The 20063-nt window shown below is 35.1% G+C and overlaps 2 protein-coding genes across 2 annotated transcripts; one reads left to right on the forward strand and one right to left on the reverse strand.

Annotated features, from left to right (window-relative positions):
* Nucleotides 1-2213: 2213 nt before the first annotated feature.
* LOC127803123 (uncharacterized) lies at nt 2214-6742 on the reverse strand. Its single transcript, XM_052339158.1, has 3 exons — nt 6323-6742; nt 2749-3004; nt 2214-2447 (listed from the first exon to the last, which is right to left on the reverse strand). Exons 1-2 carry the CDS (start codon nt 6566-6568, stop codon nt 2753-2755), a joined length of 498 nt encoding a protein of 165 aa, XP_052195118.1. The 5' UTR covers nt 6569-6742; the 3' UTR covers nt 2214-2447; nt 2749-2752.
* Nucleotides 6743-16927: 10185 nt separating this feature from the next.
* LOC127804383 (protein MIZU-KUSSEI 1) lies at nt 16928-17662 on the forward strand. The gene has a single exon (XM_052341243.1). The coding sequence runs from the start codon at nt 16928-16930 to the stop codon at nt 17660-17662; it is 735 nt and encodes a 244-aa protein (XP_052197203.1).
* Nucleotides 17663-20063: the final 2401 nt, after the last annotated feature.

Genomic DNA, 20063 nt, shown 5'->3' on the forward strand with positions numbered 1-20063 from the left:
CCCTTTGGGGGCAGATGTACCTTCTTCTTGTTGCGGCTTCTTATTTTCATTGACATTGACATCTCCCTTTTTATTGTTTATTTTAGGTTCCATCCACAAAATAAAGACATGACCAACAATGAACCAATAATAATTCTAACCCTTCATGTTAGGTAAGAAGCGTGTGAAAGCATCCAATTAATTTGTCATTTTGTTAGGGCTAATTTTATAATTACTCACACATCTATTTAAGAGACCATTATGAGTTAATGCATAACATCATTAATTTTTATTTTTATTGAATCATTGGATTATTTTTTTTCCATTTTTAGTGGGTAATTTATTGATCCAAACGCTCATTCAAAAATTTATATATAAAAATATAAATGATATACTAAATTATTTTTAAAAGCAATTCATATTTTTTTTACCTTTATTCTTCACCATGAGCACACTTTATTCTTCACCTCATCTATAACAATTTACTAGTTCAAAATAACAAAAGCTGGTTTTTTAACTTGAGCATGGTCTTGTTCTTAAATTAAATTGATATAGTGATTTGTTTGTGGTTTAATCAAGTTGACATGATAATTCATATTTGTGGTTTACTCGATTGAACATATCTGATTTTAGTAACAAAGATTTTGACAATGAGATGAAATGTTTGGTTCATAATTGATATATCTATTGGATATTTATTGAATCAAAAGTATAGATTTTGACAATGAGATGAAATGTTTGGTCCATAATTGATATATCTGTTGGATATTTATTGAATCAACAGTATCTCTTTTAAGTCTGGTGTAAAAAAATAACTTGAGTCTTTGGCAATGATTTATTACCCACGTCGACGCAAGCATGTAAGGCTCCCTCTGATTTTGTCCGCGTTGGATAAATCTTATGTTATTCGACGCAAGCAATATGATCATTTTGACAACTATTTAAATATACTGGATTTACTCTCATTTTCTTGAGTGTTGTTGATCACATAATGAAAATAAGAACAAACTATAAATCACAACTTTGAGAAAGACTGACTAAAAGCTCGTTTAGATATACAAATTAATGTTAGTTTCATATATATATATATATATATATATATTGGTTTTATATGTAATATAACTGTGTACCATCCTCTAAACTTGCTAGATGATTAACTACCAAAGAATGATCATAGGAAGAGTGACCATATTATGACAAAATTTGGACAGCTTTGGAAGATAAATTTTTAGGGTAGTTTGTGCAAAGCTAGTAATGAGAAGTCAATGAAATCAAAGTATCCTTGAGATTGCCACCTTATTAATCTTCAAGATAAAGCAATCAACCAAGACAATTCATGGCTAAATTGGCATTCCCCTCCTAGCTAACATTGAAATTTCCATATCTTGAGAGCAATTCATTAGCAATTCTTATATTTTAAAGAGGGGCAGAGCTACATGTATGTGGAGGTGGGCAATTGCCCTCCCTCAACTTCCACTAAAGTTACTCTTGACCCTCTGATGTTATACGTATAAATTATGTTCTTTAACTGAAATAAAAAAAATAAGAGACCATTATGTAATACCAAAATAATTTAATATATAAACTTGAGAATTCTGCTCCCAACCCAAGATTCTGACTCCCCATTATTTTAAAATCTTCTATTTGGTTACTCTTCTTTGGATTTCGCAGACACTATCTTCTATTATAGAAAAGCCAGCTTTAGAAAGTATTAAAAAGTTAGCCAATACATATATTTGATAAGAAAGCATATATCAAGTATTGAATTTTTCGATATGTAACTTGTGTGTATATATTTATGTATATGTCAGTGTCACATATATTTAATTGCATGTTTGCTATTACTAAAAGTTACAGTATTAATTGTCTAAGAAAAAATTGTATAACACTTGAATTCTTAACATAAGTTGAAGAAAAGAAAAGAAAAAAGCTATTGAAATAATTAATTTTTAATTCTAAAATTAATAAAAAAATATGATTAGGTGGATTTGAACTTTTGTATTTCTCCTTCAGGGGATTGGAACTTCCAAGATTGAACAAGCAGCCCCAATGCCAAACCACTCCAGAATTAAACCAGTGCACAAATTATTAGCATATAGTTCAAGCGTAACTCAAACTTGACAGACACGGCTTATCTAATCTCCAGGTTTTATCTCTTGGGTCTATTAGAGAAGCTTAGCAATATCGTGTCAGTCACAAATGGAACACTACTTTTACACATTGACCCACCAATACACTGACAAAGAGGAACAATGAATAATCAATGAGAACCTTTTGAGTTCATTAGGGTCATGTTTAGTTACAGTTATGTGACTAACAATTCTGCTACAGATACAGGCTGTGGTTAAACATCATCTACACATTTTATGCCTAAGTTTTACCTTTGCTAGCTCATCTTCCTTTCCTAACCCAGTCTTCAGTGTGGCCATTGTCGGAGCAGCCTGCCTTTCAAGAAGTTAAACATCTTCCTGCAAAACAATAAGTCAAATAACCATGAGTTCAACTGTAGCACTTTACCTCTATGTTTGGAACTAAAATATGTGAAAGAAAGGGGCATCTCAGACCACGACGCTCTCTGCTTTTTGAATCCATAATTTGACACAAGAAAAAAAGGAAAACAGAAAACAAAATATCTATGTATAATGTATGTAACCTTTTCGATCATCCCCTCCTTCAAACTAGTCCAAATATCAATTCACACACACAGACAGACAGATATATATATATATATATAGAGAGAGAGAGAGAGAGAGAGAGAGAGAGACATACATCATCATTCATTTCTCTGTCTTGCTCTGGAAGAATCATTAGAGGGGGGATCCAAGCCGAAACACTTGAGAAATAATTGTTTGGCTAACCCAAGAAAGTGGCAAGGGTGGTGAGAGTGTTGCAAAACAGATGCCTGAGTTGCATCCTTTGCTAAAGAGCTTCCCTCCCTGTCAGTGTCATGGATGTCTTCTCTTCCTACATTTCTTCTGTTTGTGCTTGTTCCTATCTCGCCTTTAATGCTGCAGCTATCACCTACCTGCAAGTATTATATAAGCTAAAATTTTCTTATGCTACTTTAAGATGAACTGATTAAGATGACAATCCAGATTTGTTGCCATTATGCATCTGAAAACTACCAACAATAGGAAATCAGCTCCTTTGATTATTCTGGGCTCAAATTGGCTTCCTACCAAGTTTTATTTGCAGAGCTGTTCTTGGTCATGTCCAAGATGATTTCAGAACCCCAATTCAAACTCCTCTCACCATGAAGTGTTTAATCAAAAGACCCTTCACTTGTTCAAAAACCTAGTCAAAACTCCCTTCACTTTCAGCAAACTTACTCTGGATGAAACATATTACAATAACCTGATGGGTTTTATGTCACCAGGTAACACATTTTCTATTTTAAAAATGTTGGCAAGCAACTTATATAAAAAAAAAAAAATAGTGATATAGCGAAGGGTATACTGGCAATTAAGAAAACTGTGCTAATTAAAGACAATTTTGTCTGCAGATAAATACATTTTTAAAGAGTGACAAGCTAGAATTCATCTATGCAACCTCCCATAGTGGGATTATCCCCTGAAATTGCAATCCAGATTGCGTTCTAGATCCTGGTTCTTTTGTGTTCCAGAAACACAAAGAACACAATCTGGGTCCCAACAATCCCAACCAGTGCATAGAATCAACTAAAACAATTTAAAACTAGGAAGAAAGTTAATAGTCAGAATAATTTTCTAAGAAAATTAAAGAAAAGAAAGCTCATCTACCACATTTTCTTGTATATTCTACTGCATTTTGAATTTGTTTATGTTTAGAGGAAGAGACAAAAAAGTTCAATATCTTATTCATGTGTTAGGTATATATACAACTCTACTAGGTACAATTTAGGAAAGCACCATGTACAAGGCTAAGCATGCACAATACTATAAAGCTAACAGTTCACATAGGATTCTTCAATGCATGAGTTGTACAAGAACATAAAAAAAAAAAAGAATTCAAAATAAAACAAAACAAACCAGCTTCTATAATGGCAAGGACCAATCCAACTAATTCTAACACAAGTACAATTATTAAAATGCAGCACAATTGCAAATAATGAAACAATTAAGTCTGTCCTCTTCATACCACAAAATTAGCATACTAGCGTACCCCATACCTGTTCCCGTACCATGATCCAAAGCATAGCAAGTTCATGGTAACTATGAGGGGGTATAAATGTTTGATATTGTAATATAAAATATGCACCAAAAAAAAAAAAAATTCTATACCTCAATAACTTTATAATCAAGCTTGTACTATGAGGTTTTAGGCATTTTAAAACAGCAAATCTTCAACGCTCATAGTGTATGGTTATTACCAGAACAACCACAACCACTCCAGATTCTTGGATGGTATATGGAGAGAGAGACTTGTATATTGAACTATGTCTAAAACTATGAAAGGAAGTACCTATTTATAGACAACTAGTGATATAGATAAATGATTTCCTTACTTTTCCCAGATGAGTGAGGAGATAAATCTTATCCTTGATAGATGGATATAAATCACATCTCCCAATTATCCTAGATATGAGAAGATGAATCCTATTCCTAATAGAAGGAGATAAATCGCATCTCTCAATTATCAATCCAACTAATTCTAACCTGAGAACAATTATTAAAATGCAGCGCAATCGGAAATAACGAACCAATTAAGTCTGTCCTCTTTGTACCACAAAATTAGCATACTAACGTAACTTGCACCTGCTCCCATACCATGATCCAAAGCATAACACATTCATGGTAACTATGTGTCGGTATAAAGGTTTGATATGTTGTTGTATAAATAAGTTTTAAAATAATAGAACCAGTGTTAAGCACCTAATGAGGATTTCATGTCTTAATATTGAAAAGGAGAAAGAGAATGCGATGCCTTCCTGGTGCAGCCATAAAATAAAGGCACAGCCCTGCTTACTAGTGTCTAATGCTGCAATTACAATACAGAATGAACAAAAAAAAAATGTTAAGATAAGGTTCAAGTGGCTAAATATCCAGTCTTCAGAAATCAATACCTAGAAAGAAGACCAAGTCATCCTTATACGGAGGATAAAATCCGAACTCTGGGATTAATCCAACAAATGAAGGGATAAAGCTAGCATCTGAAATGCTCCCAAGTCCGTCTCTCATCCAAAATTTAAAATTTCTTCCAATCAAAACAACCATTGCTGACTACAACAGAACACATACCGGCATCACCAGATTAAATTTATTGGTAGAGGATAATTTAATATAATCCTATGAATTAAACAATCAGGTTAGCATAACATGAAACTGTATGGGTCCTTCATGCATTTTTTCATTCCATACTTCTTTTGGGGATAAGTACTTTTTTCCTTGAATGAATGTAAACGAAGAACGTCTGAAATGAGATTAATATAAAAGGTTCTTTCACATAAATTACATATCACTAGAAAAGGAGAACACCGTAGATAGGGCGAACTTGATAGAGTGATAAGAAAATATTTCTACACAGCTAATTGAATACTTAGCTCTTATAATACCTTAAAATTATATAATTGGACTTCAACTCCAAAAAGAACTGGATTTTTATTAAATTATATAAGTGGAGCTAGATAAGTTTTACCAAGCGTCTTTCAACCTCACTGCAAAGACTTTCACAAATTCCCTCACATCACAAGCCCATAGAAACAAATAAAATTTGGTTCACTTTAACATATTAACAAGAAAATGCAGTGACATAGGCAACCAAAGGATAAAGAAAGGAGAATATTATGCTTGTTGGTTGACATTTCCACCAAATATACTCTTACACTCCAAGGCATCATTCTCGACATACCATTCTTCAACGCGTTTTCAAATGTCCAATCAAGCAAGAATTCTGATGTGATGAAACTTGGATCACATAATGACTTTGATTTGAAGTAAAGCAACATCCAAAACTAAGATGGATAATAATTTGGTAAGATTTAGTACACAGTGCTCTTTTCATGTTCCAAAACGTTTCAAGATTTTAAACCTCGAGAATTCCTAACATTCCTAAATTTTCTCGGCAACCAAACAACTAATAAGACGGAAACGAGGGGAAAACGTCCAGAAAACAGAAGAACAAGTCACACACACAGGAATCAGTATGCGATAACTCGTAAAACTCAGACTAAGACGATCAATTTGGCAACATCCTGCCGATAAGCCGTTAATTTTTCTCAGGTCTAAAGCACTAGCAACTGACAAAACAAACAAGTTTCACGGCAAGCAAACAGCCGCACGGACGAAAACAAGGGATCAAAAAAGGACAAACAAAGAGAAAGAGGAAGAAGGAAATCAGGGAAGTGAGTGAATGAATAGTTACAGACCTTGAACTTGGTGTTTACTGAAGGTCTTGGGCAGGCGGCCGCGGCAGCGATGGGCGGCGGGCGGCGGGAGGAGGAGCGGGTAGCGCAAGCGGCGGCGGGGGAGAGATCATGTAATTGAAGTCCAAAAGCGGAGATAGAGAAGTAGTAGAGGAGAATGATGAGGAGAAGCATGACCAGTAGCTGGATCCATATCAGCCATGGTACTCTGTGACTTCCGATTATCAGTTCATCCCCCAAATCAAACATTCCAGCATAGAAGAATACTTGGCGAGAGAGAGAGAGAGAGATCGGGGGATGTGAAGAATGAACAAAGATTAAAACTTTGGCGAGAGAAATTGCAGAGCAAAGAGAGAGAGAGAGAGAGAGAGAGAGAGAGATGCAGAGTAGAGAATTGACGGCGAAGGACGACCGGAGCGCCGTGAGAAGGAATACAAAAGGTTTCATTTTTATTTATTTTCTTAAACTAAAGGGGTTTAGTGGGGCCGACTGCTGACTCTCAACCGCTTCGCCTTTTCTTCTCACAGCAAAATTGTATTAATTTGTGTGAAGTGGTAAACCTTCAAATTTTTGTAAGAATGGTGAGGATTAATTTTTGGTGAAAATATAAATATCTCAAGATTATCTCAAATTAATTTAAAAGTGTATAAGTTTATGATTTTATTTAATTTAATTAAATATAAAATTAAAAAAGTCAATATCTTCTAAAATTAAACAAGTGAAACCTGAATACTTGAATCATCAAATATATATATATATATTAATTAAGTTAAATTAGTTTACTGAATGTTATTTTTTTCCCCCTCAAGTGTTGAAACTTTAAAGTTCAGTATCATACGATTAATTTATTTGAGAGAAAAATACACTTGTCATTCTTAAATTTTAGGATAATTACAAGAATAATCTGTGATGAGAAAATACCACAAACACTCTTGGAACTTTAATAAAATGTTAAAATTTCTCCTTGCTGTTACTTAACTTAGTTAAATATTTAAAAAAAAAAACAAATTATCTTTATAATTAAATATTTTCTCTCCCTTTCTCTCTTTCCTTAATCTCTCTCCTTTTTTTACATGAATGTAGATATAGACTTATCCACAATGAATCAAAATTAAATCTAGATTTATTCAGAATAAATGATAAATCCAGATGAGTTTAGTTCAACTAATTGATTTCAACTACTAGTTTGATGATGGTATGATGGTAACCTTTTTTTTTTTCTGTCTCTCTCTCAACCTTTGAAGTTTTGTGATTTGAAGAATCCAAATTTAAAATCCTAATAATTTGGTATTCGATTGAAGAAGAGATAGGTTTTAACCACTACTTTAGGGGTTACATGACGGTAATGGCATGATAACGATAAATGCGAAAGTAATGAGGCTAATAAGTCTCTCTCTCAACTTTTAGAGTTTTCTTCTTCAAATAACCTAGATTATGATTTTTTTTTTTTTTTTGTTCAATTGAAGAACCATAATTTATTTAAAATCCCAAATAAACTTAGACTTCATTTTGGTTCGCACAAGATCAGAAAAAAGTTTTTTGATTTTCTAGGCTCATGAATTGAACCCTAATTATTCATCTAGATTTGATTTGCAATCATTTAAGTTTGATTCTTGAACGTAGATTTAACTCTATGGTTATCGACAATCGATAACTATTGGTTGGTTGTTTTTTTTTTTTCTAAAATTAAAGAAAAAAAAAAGAATAAAGGATAAGTTGGTCATTGTATTACGAGAGGTTATTGCTATTTTGGAAATGTGAGCGTGGTTCCTCAATTATGTCAAAGAAGGTGGTTATTGCAATTTTTCATTTATTTAATGGCGTTGGTAACAAAGGGGGCGTCATAACTAATTTGGGAAAGTTCAAGACCTATTTGGCAAAATATAAAATTCATGGAGTGCCTAGATTTAAGGCTCAAAGTTTAAGATGTGTATAATTAATTTATTCAAAATTTTATATTGACATGATAGATGTGATAATTAGAAAAAAAAAATAATATTAGTTGCCTTTAGGATGGGACGGACAAAAGGCTAAAAATGTGAATATGATTTGTATGAAAAGTTTGGTACTTTGTTAGCAAAGTGATAGTCAAGATTTTAGCAAATAGTCTTAATTAAAGACCTCTTTTGGGTAAAACTTTACCATCTGGATCTCCTTTTCTGTTTAGTTTTGTACCAAGAAGATCTATTTTAGACAACTTAATCATCAGGCAAGAGATTACTCATAAACTAATTAAAGGAGAAGCAAAGGGAAAAGTGCTAGCTCTAATGGGTATCGAAATGGACTTGCCCATAAAGGAACATTCCTTTACTTTCATGACAGGAAACATACATACAAATATATATATATATACACACACTAGCTAAGACAAAAGAAAAAAAAAAATTGAGACGAATTTTATAGACGTACATGTTCAAATAAAATAAATCAAACATCAAAAAGATAAAACAATTGGACTTATATAATATCTTGATAGAAGTATGGAACCAATTGAAGAAATATGCATTTTTTGGTTCAATAGAATTATTTAACATGATCTTTAAATAAAGGAAAGATTCTAAACATGCGGAGGAAGGCAATATCATTTAGTGCTTATTTAAGAGAATTAACAAAAGAGATGTGCAAAGTTATGAAAATTATAGAGGAATCAAGATAATAAGTCACATTATGAAACTCTAAGAAAGAGTAATTGAATAACGTTAAGAAAAAAAACACTTTGTTTGAAAACTATTTTGATTTCATATTTCGTAGGGCAATAATGGATGCTATTTATATTGTTGTGGGATAACCTAGCTAGAAAAATCAAGCCAAAAATTCAAAAATCCAAAGATGTATCGAAGGAAGGCTGAAAACTCGGAAGACCCCTAAGAGTCTTTTGGGAAAAAGTCTCTCGAAGACTCCAAAGAGTGTTCGGGAGAAGCCATGCCCTTAAACTATTTAGTCCTCAAGTTCGAGGACTCAGCCTGAAAAATTTTCCAAGCAAAAGTCTCCCGACGACTCTAGAAAGTCTTCGGGGAAAAACATTTTTTTAAATACCTTTAAGGCGTCCATCCTAATGATTTCAAAGAGTTTTCGGGGTCTTCAGGAGAGTCTTATTTGAAGGATTCTCTTCAGGACATCTCATCCTCAAAGGTACCTTTAGGCTCTTTAGCCTCATCCATAGCCTTTTTGCCTGAAAAATCTTTCGGGCCACCTCAGCATGCCATGTGTCTTGCCTTGTCATGTGTCTTTAGCCATCGAGGCCTATAAATACCCATTAGGTTTGCACCATGGGGATCCAGATCTAGCACTCGAAGACCCAGACCTAATACTTCAGATATAAACCCATCCAAAGACTTTCATCTAGAGACACTTATCCAAAACCTTATACAACATACTCATACTTCATTTTGCATCATGGCACCATCTAACTTTGGCATTGGAGGGCCCACGCGGGAAAGTTCCCCGTGTGCCTTTTAACAGTACATTTGTTATAGACTTACCTGGAGACCCTGAAGCATTGCACCTCTTAGAGACTTTCTCGAAGCCTACTTATCCTGAGATTTCCTCAGTAGCCAAGCCATTTGAAGGCTAGTTGGCCAAAAACTTGAGTCATTGGGAAGCAAGTCTCTTAAAGACTCATCAAATCCCCCAAAGACTAAGGGCATCCTTTCTGCTCTACCGGACAATGGATTGAGCTTAGCCCTGTGATTTCTAATCTTTCGAATAACAGATTGAGCCATCCTCCTACTAGACGCCTACTATCAGCCCTTGCTAACACAAGCCTTATTCATTCACTTCTTACCAAACTCTACCAAGTTGTTGTTAGGGATACAGAGAGTATAGATGCGTACGTAATACAAAAATAACTTGCTTGATACAAGAAAGTAGTTCTAACCGGCTATGATACAAGAAACATATACTATATACTTGACCACTATTATAACAGCTGATATTTACGGTAATAAGAGCTTATAATTAAATGAACAACAACAGAGGTTACCAGACTAAAACAGCAAATCAGAGAAGATGGTTGAACAGCACTGCTCCCAGCTGGAACGACAAGGAATCAGGAACAAACTTCTGGATCGTGGAAGAGGCAGGAACAGAAGTAGGTTGAGTCGCGCTTTGCGCTGTCCTGAAGACAGTTAGCGCCCTGCACCGGCGGCAAGCAGACTACGGCGACTGTCTCAGCAGGATGAAACGACCTCTCCGGTGAACGGCAGCCACGAACAACCGGAGCTAGCAGAACTCAGGACGGGCTTGCTTTCAATGATGTAAAACTCGAGAAAACCAAACTCTTCCAAAGCTCAAAGAAAACAAGTCTTAAAACTCAAAGAAAATCAAGTCTCTCCAAACTTCTATCAAGCTTAGGGAGCTTAGGAAATATATATATAGGCTTGATGAACTTGGGAACCAAGAAAAGCTTGAACTTGGAGACCAAGTAAGACTAGAACTTGGAGACCAAGTAAAGAAGAACTTGGTAGGAAAGTCACCAAGCTTCTAGGGAAAAAAAAGCAAGACTTGGAAGGAAAGTCACACACACACACACTCACTTCCAACAGTTGTTTCCTATGATATATAAAGGTAAACAAAACAATTTACATATTGTAAAGAACCATATTTTTATTCCCTAATTTTGAGGAATAATTAAATTTGATTATTATGAATTTATATGTTTAATCTGGTATTGGATCAAGTTGTGACAAAAAAAAGAAAGTATTGATTATTGGGGAGATAATCGACTACCCATCGAATGTTGAGTCCTAGCAAGCAATTTTAGGATTTTTTTTTTTTTTTTCTAAAGTCAAATTGGGGCACATTTTATTATCTTTGGGTATGAGATTAAAATATGTTTCTAACTAGCAACTAACTCAATAATTAAGGATCATTAGGGGGTTTCTCAAGAGTAAGCAATATAATTCTCTTTTTCTTACTCTATCTATAATGGCTTCAAAGGTAATGTCCTTATCAAGCTTATCAACAATTCTAAACTTGGGTGGTACCTTGCTATGTATTGGCACTTGGTCTCATCTCTCGTTTGCTTTACTTGGAATAGGTTTGTGCATGGCTTGGTAGACCATCATTTTTTGATAAAGCTAGCTGTGAACTAATCAATCAACTCTTTGAAGTTGTGATGCTTCTAGGATTAAGGGTTTGGAATCACTCTGAAGCCACCTTTCTTAGGTGTGATATTGATTGAGACAATAAACTAGATGTTCGGTATCACTATAATAAGAAAGTTAAGGAAGCTTGAACTTAGAAGAAACTCTATTTTCTATAATCCTGCATGTAAAAGGAGGCATGAATAAGCTGTTGAGTTCTTAAGCTTTCCCTCAATCATCTTCAAATTGGTGTGCATACCCTCACTAACAAATTTGAAACCTCTATTCTATTGAATGTGCAGTTGGCTTTACTAGTAAAGGAGTTGGTGCATTTTAATCGAATGCATCATTTGTACCTTCTAGGGAAGGATTTGAATTATCTTGAGGAATGAGAGTAATTATGTTGACCTTTGTGGTCGCAACTTCCATTTCAATCATATAAGGAGGTGTTTTGTGGTTTCCATGGTGGAACCCTTCTTTATGCCTAGTTAAGAGGGAGTTCTATATATATCTCTTTCTAGAGGAGCCCTTTCTTGTTATCTCATGCAGAGGTAGCTTTGGGCCTTCCTCGGGGAGGCAACTCTATAACCCCTCATTGGTGAGCCCTCTCAAGTGGCCTCATGGAGTGGTGTCTCTATTTTTAGAAAGGTTTTTTTATTATTATTATTAAAACATTGTGTTATAATCCCTTTGTAGGAATGATTCATTATATAACTTAGCATGGCTTTTGAAGAAAATGTCGGGTACGTATATATTGTGGTGTTGTTAAGCATGCTCTTCGAAATGGAAAATCAGCATTCTATTACATAAGAAATGCACACTATTTTGGCTTAGATGAATACATTAAGATAAAATTATGTTTTAAACTATATTAATTTTTTCAAAAAACTAGAATGTGTTAACAAACGTTTGGTCCAAGAATTGCCTAAAATTATTTTTCTAGAATTAGTTATGAATTTTCTCGTGAGGCCGGTCTAGAACACTTGAAATGGAACACTTTTACATAACAATCAACTTCAACAATTTACTGATATCTATCAAATATGTAAATAAATATGAGAAAATTTTAGGTGATAGGTGAGGAAGTTTGATTTCTATGAAAATTGATATTTTTAGAACGGAACTTATGTGCAAAGACATATAGTCAGTTTAGTAAGATTGCATATTACTATCAATCCGTGTAAACAACCAATGTTAGACTAATCTTGGGAAGGTCGAATTTTGAGATAATTGGATGATCATATATGTTCTATCTGTTTGAGTGACCTTTCCAATGGCGTATTGCTTCCAAGGAGGTTTGGTCAGTTGAATACCCAAAATACTAAATGGTGTCATAATAGAGGTGAAATTGTTAATAATTAACTTTATGTAATTTTTTGAAGGGACAAATTATATCCTTTGGAGCTGATCTTTTCAATCAAGGTTGGGGGTTATGGGTGCTCTATCTAATGTAAAAGTTTCATGAATTTTCATGTAGATTTGAGTATTTTAAAAAAATTTCATGTAGGTCTTGCTAATATTTAATTAATTTTTGACACCGTGGAGGGACAAGAAATGGTCCTAAACTTTTAGAGGCTAATCTAACCCCAGTGAAAAAATGAAGGAGCTCATGAGTGGGCTGACTACCACCCAATGGCAAAGCACTAGTAACCCACCTAATTAGGTATCTCCATGCATAGGAGGTTAGCTAAACTGAGACAATGCTGAAGAATTGAAGTGAGGAAATCACCCTACTTTAGGGATGCAACCTAAAGATGAACTTCAAGGTCGCCTCAAATGCAGTAGAGAGAACCTTACTTTATTTCCTATTTACCTATTACTTTCATTTTACTTTTCAAAAAACTAGTAGTATTTGATCAACAAAACTGCTCGTTGGTCTTTGATTTCTCAATTCCTTTAGGCCGCGTTTGATAGCTAATATTTTCCAAGGAAAAGGCAATTTTTTCACCCAATTTCCATCTTATAATACATTATTTGATAGTTATTTTTTTCTAGGGAATTTATTTTCCCACTAGTGGTCACGTGAGGGGATTTTTCTTCAAATCATGAAAATCAAATTCCTTGGAAGGGGGTGGGAAGATGGAATTTTCTTGGCAATTGAAAACACACAACAACTTGGCAATTTTCTTGCTTTTCTTGACTGTTTGGTTCTAGAAAAACAATTTTAATTTTGTAGTTTTACTTCTTTGAGAAAATAATTTAATTAATTTAAAATATGTTATTATTTCAATTTTTTTTGTATAAGATTTAATATTTTTCAATACATTTTTATCATTGAATTCCATAAAAAATGTCATTTTTCATGAAAAATAATGCCTATCAAACACGAAATGCCAAAAAAATGATCAAATTCTATGAAAAATATTATCAATCAAACACCAAAGATGGAATATAACATCATTTTTCAAGTAAAAAATTATATCAATCAAACAGTTTAAACTTTCAATTTTTAAGAATTCATTTTCCCTATAATTCAATTTCCTAAAATTCATTTTTTTTCCACTCAAATTCCACCCTTGCCATCAAATGCACCCTTATAGTTCAATTCATGTTAAGATGTTGCTATTGTTTATCTTCTTCTTCCTTGTAATATACCTAGGGGTGATAATTCGTGTTAGCGGGTAGTAATCGTGTCGTGTTGAGACACATGTATAACACATATCAGGCTAACTCGAACACGACCCGTTTAATAATCGTGTCAAATTTCTTAAACCCGAACACGACACGTTTATTAAACATGTAACACGACACAACCTGTTTAACCCGTTTAACTAAACGTGTCATGTCGTGTCACCTGTTAACTTGTTTAACCCGTTTAATTTAAACGGATCGTGTTGTGTCACCTGTTAAACGTGTTATTTCGTGTATAATCGTGTTAACATGTTCAAATCAACTCACTAACTCTTTTAATTAAATGAGTCATTTCGTATATAATCGTGTTAACGTGTTTGGATCAACTCGTTAACACGTTTAATTAAACGTGTCATTTTGTGTCTAGATGGGTTGATCCGTCTAAGACACGAAAATAATCGTGTCATAAACGGATTGACCCATTTATAGCCCAAACCCGATTAACCCCAATTCTAACTCGCTTAACTCCATATCGTACCGTGCCGTATAATCGAATCGTGTCCAAAATTACCAACACTAAATATACCTTCCCTTTGTTTTCTCTCTTCAATATACCCAAATTTCTCTCTCTCTTTCTGTCTCCGAATCTTTCTCCCGGCTACCCCTATGGCCTCAGCAAGAAGGCTCATGGTCTCATAATGATTGTGATGTCACCACTTTTGAGAGGCCAACATCCCTACGAGCTTCACGCACCATTGCACACACACCCATGGGCACACCACTAGTAGGTAGCTGTCGAGGGAACTCAAAATCGTAATGCTTGGTTTACGGTGGTCCTTCCATGTTTTGTTTATCGAATATCCTTAGTCCAACCAAGATTTAATTAATCTATTAATTCTCTAAGTTAACTAATCCTGAATTGGTTGGGTCATCTAAAAAAAAAATCAAAATGGGTCGAGCCTAATTTTTTTGCTAATTAAACCCAATCTATTTTACAAAACCCAAAATTACATTGTCAAAATTATTAAACCCAAAACTTAGTTTTTTAATATCCAATCCTCCTATCTTGTTAAGCCCAACTTCATAACTTTAGTTAAGGTAGATCTCATAATTTAATTTTTCTCCAAAAAAATCAATAAGCTTAAAAAATAAATAAAGTTCAGAACCTAATTTGATCTAAGATCTATACCTATCTAACCAAACTCGTGACTTGATTAAACCCAATGACATGACTCCTAAAGTCAGCGACTAATGTCATCATAGTGTTAATGCCAACATGACATCAACGAGCAATCATATACTCATTTCACTTTATTTTTCAGGCTCATTCCATCCATGAGGTTTATTCATTAATTGAGACAGCCATTCTAGGTCATTGGGGGTATTTTAATAATTGTACTTTATTCTTTTTATTTCTTATGTTATTTCGAAAAAGTTACTTACAGGAAAAAGTTTACAAGTTATGTACAAATGTAATAAATTAGAACAAATTCTTGCAATAAATTGGCGATATTTTAGATCTAAAATTAAAATTTTGAGACAAAAAACGGAAACATTATTCAAAAAGCGAGAAAACGTGTTTTTCCTCTTCTTTGTTCTGCCCAAACCAATCGACCACTAGCGATGATTTTGTATTTTAATAATTGTACTTTATTCTTTTCATATGAGTTCCCCAACACTAATCTATTCTTGCATCTTGCTTATATTGTTAAATTGATCCCATTTCTTTAAATTGCATAAAATAGGAAATAGGAGTTCATATTTGTTGTTACATGAGATGACCATCTTAAATCAACATCTAAGTTGCATAGCCTGAATGCTAATGAATATTGCATGTATGGTCTCCAATTCTTAAACATATGAAAAAATAATATAATCTTATCATGCATTCATGGAATTACGAATAACTAGATAGAGCATTATATGTCAACTACAATTGTAGTTAATCGTTTGTGCACAACGTAGTTATGATAGGCAAGAGTATGTTTTGCCATTATGTTAGGGAAAGAGTTTGTTTCATGACTATGTTTATTTGTTAATGTACATGAATGAGTGGATTCTCCTTCTACTCGTTTACTCTCATCATAACACTCATTATTGTCATCACATATTTTACTGTTCTTATAACATTATTGTTCATTTGCCTCTTAGTATTATTTATATTATATTGTCACGGCATTCTTAGTGGCATTTGTTGCATTAATTTTTATTTCCTCCGTCATAATGTTTGTTCACTTTAGAGAGCCAGTTAACATTTGACTCACCCACTATATATTGTTTCTAGTTTGTAGGTCTAAACACTAGTGTTATTTGCAAGGATCACAGCGTGAGATCCTCTTGTACTCCACCCTAGTTATGCCTGAGATACCCACACACGAACAGATCAAGGGGGCAACTCGTGCCAATCTCAATCTTCTCCCAAATCTACTCTATGAATCTAGATCATTTGGAGGGAGAGGAGTTGAAATGATTTATAGATATGAGGACCAGCTCTCCCTAGATCCGTCCCGCCCCTACCCACACACCACATGAATTGAGATAAGCATTTAGAATAAATATTTATTTCCTTTGAATTATCCTATTAATGAGGTATTGCTCTTCGTTAATATAATGTTATTTGATAATGTTGGCCCATGCATGATTATGATATGAAAATTGGACATTAAGTTCCACTAATGGAGGTGATAGTTCCAAAATGAATGAATTATGTAACATGAAACTTAATACATGACAATACACACACACACACACAAAGACTATAAATTATAGGATAATTATTCTAAATGTAGAGTTCCTGAATTTGAGGATAATACGACCAAGCCAAAACCTTAAACATCGATCATCATCAGTTCTCTAACTAATTACCCAACGGACAACCGCCACCCCTCCCTCTTCTCTCTCTCCCTCCTTCTGATGCCAATCTCCGCCTGTTGCTGCTTGTGAAGGTCCGGCGATGGCGGAGCAAAGGCCCGCCGCTGCAGCTCAGGCATCAGACGACGGCGCTTCCGCCTCTCCGCCCCCAACCCTGCCCCTGTCCCTCGTCCAGCCCTCCAAGAAGAAGAAACGCAAATCCGCCAAAGTTTTCCGCGTCATCGGATCCGTTTTCCGCTCCTTCCCCATCATTACCCCGGTCTGCAAGCTGCCATCCCTCCCCGGAAGCGGTGGCCCCTTCTCAGAGAGCCGACGAGGCCCCTCCCGCGAGATCATCACCGGCACCCTCTTCGGCTACCGCAAGGGCCGGGTGAGCCTCTCCATCCAAGAGAACCCCCAGACCCTACCGACGTTGGTGCTGGAGTTGGGCATGCAAACCAACGTGTTGCAGAAGGAGATCGGCTCCGGCATGGTGAGGATCGCTCTGGAATGCGAGAAGCGGCCGGAGAAGGACAAGATGAAGCTGGCCGACGAGCCCTTGTGGACGATGTTCTACAACAGCAAGAACGTCGGCTATGGCGTGAAGAGAGAGGCTTCGGAGGAGGACTTGCGGATTATGGAGCTTCTCAAGGCCACCTCCACCGGAGCCGGTGTGGTTCCGGGAAAGATTGACGTGGAGGGGCCGGACGGCGAGATGGCGTACATGCGAGCCCGGTTCGAGAAGATGGTGGGGTCCAAAGACTCCGAGACTCTGTACATGATGAGCCCTGAAGGGAACAATGGGCCAGAGCTAAGCATTTTCTTTGTAAGGATTTGATCTAGCTTTCACTGGGCCTCCCTCTTGCATATACATATACATACATATATATATATATATATAAACACACGTGCACACACACGTGTACAAATAGGGTAGCATGAATATAAAGGCCTCTTCTCCGGTTTTCTTTGTTATTTTCTAATCGTTTTCAGTTTTTTAAAATAATGAAAACGTATTTATTTTTATATTTTTAATAATAAAAAAATATTAAAAAAATCAAAATAACAAAAAATTATTTAACCTATTTTCATCATAATCACTTAAAATTTTTAAATACAAAAAATGTTACAAACAAAAAGAACATGTTTTTAATATTCTCAAAACACAAAATTAAAAATGAATTTAAAACTTAAAACTAAAAATTAAAATTCAAATAGAACAATCCCTAAATGAATCCGCTCGAGTCAGTTAAGCTCTAATAGGTGATTCGAAATTTATTCATTAACATGTTATACTTTATGTTTACACTTAAATTTTTTGATTTAAAAGAATTCAATTCAAACTTAATAATTCGTTTTCTTACATATGAGAAACAAATCTTTTAATGAATTTATTTGTAAATAATAACAAATTTGTTTCTAAACATATTCCAATTTAACAATTTGATCATTAAACTCAACTTATTTAATAGTTTTAAGATTTTGTTCAAATTTGTTCAATTAATTGTAAAACCAATCGAGAAGGTGATTGTAAGGCTCCCATCCAGGTCCCCAAAGAATTAGAGTGGGTGTCCTACTAAAATAGAAACAACCTGATCAAGAAGAACCTGTCATGCATGCCACTAATAAATACCAAGGAAAAATTGATAGAGAAAAACTTGCCATCCCGACATATAAAACAAAACCTCAACCTGCTATATAACAATTGATCTCTAGGCTTACATAGCCCAAGCATGCATAACATACATCTCTAGCACACTGGCCTCAAAATAAACATAAATCATACAGATCCAAATAAACTAAAGAGAAATATAGTCCAGAAGTGACAAAATGCACAAAAAAAAACCTCAGGCTGACAACTGCTAGGTTTGCATGGCCCTGTACACTGCCTAATCAAGTAGTCGAGAACTACTAGACCCGCCCACAACTGAGTTCTTGCCTTTACCTGGAATGAAGAGAAAACAAGGTAAGTCCAAATGACTCAGCAAGCTCATAAATAAAAGAAAGACGGATATAGTAGGTACTAAGTGTAAACCTGCATCTCAAGTGCATAACAAACTGAAACTCATGGATAACATGCCATACAATCTCATCAACTGACACAGGTACCAACTGCATAATTAATAATGCACATATACAGGATCTTGGGGCCCAAATAAGGAATGCACTAGCACCCAAGTCCTTATTACAAACCTGCTACTGCCTTAAAGGCATATTGTACCTGTACTAGGAGCCGAAGCTCGCCTGGGTGAGAGCAACCACACCCTTTAGCTTGCATAAGCAATCAAAATAAAAAGCTAGGCACGCTGGAGCGTCTTTAAATAAAAAGCTAGGCATGCCGAGGCGTCTTTAAGTTACTCGGTTCGGGAAAGCTCGACACCGTACAGCTGTATTTCAAAACTGGCGCCATAACAATGCAAGTACAACATATAAAGGTGGCATAGTAGACCGAACAGGATACGAAGCCCCCATAAGCCAAGCATCCCGCTAAGTCTCGCCCAACTAGTATAACACACGCCAAATGCAAATGCTCGTGTCTACCAACTACAGATAAATATAACATGATCGTGTAACAAGCACTCAAGTGTAAATGAACCACACAAAATACATTAACTAGACATTACAAAAAAATCAGTATTTAGCGACAATTTTTTTTGCATTTAGCGGCGGTTTAACCGCAACTAAGTTAGCCGTCGCGGAGCGTTTAACGATGATTTTTTGCAACTGCTGGAATAACCGTCGCTAATTTTAAATTTTGTGGCGGTTTTAAAAACCGCCGCTAAATAAGTGATTTAGCGGCGGTTTCTATAATATTTAGCAGCGGTTTTGAAACCGCCACTAAAATTAAAATTTTATTTTCTTAATTTTTTTTAAAATTTTACTTTTAAAAATTAAAAAAAATTATTTAATTTTAGCAGCGGTTTCAAAATCGCCGCGAAAATTAATAAAAAAATTAATTTTTTTAATTTTAGCGGTGGTTTCAAAATTGCAGCTAAAATTAATAAAAAAATTTAATTTTTTAATTTTTGCGGCGGTTTCAAAACCGTCGCAAAAATTAATAAAAAAAATTAATTTTTTAATTACCTGCGCGGGCCACCCAGCCTGCGCCCGGCCGCTCGACCCGCGCCCGCGAGCCCTGCCCTCGCCCAACCCTTGCACGCCACGTGGCTATCTGTGTGCGCGCCACATGGCGATGTTGGATATTAAATCGCAGCACCTTCCCCCTCCCCAAGTTTCGA

Source organism: Diospyros lotus, chromosome 6, assembly GCF_014633365.1.
Source record: "Diospyros lotus cultivar Yz01 chromosome 6, ASM1463336v1, whole genome shotgun sequence".
Taxonomy (NCBI): Eukaryota; Viridiplantae; Streptophyta; class Magnoliopsida; order Ericales; family Ebenaceae; genus Diospyros; species Diospyros lotus.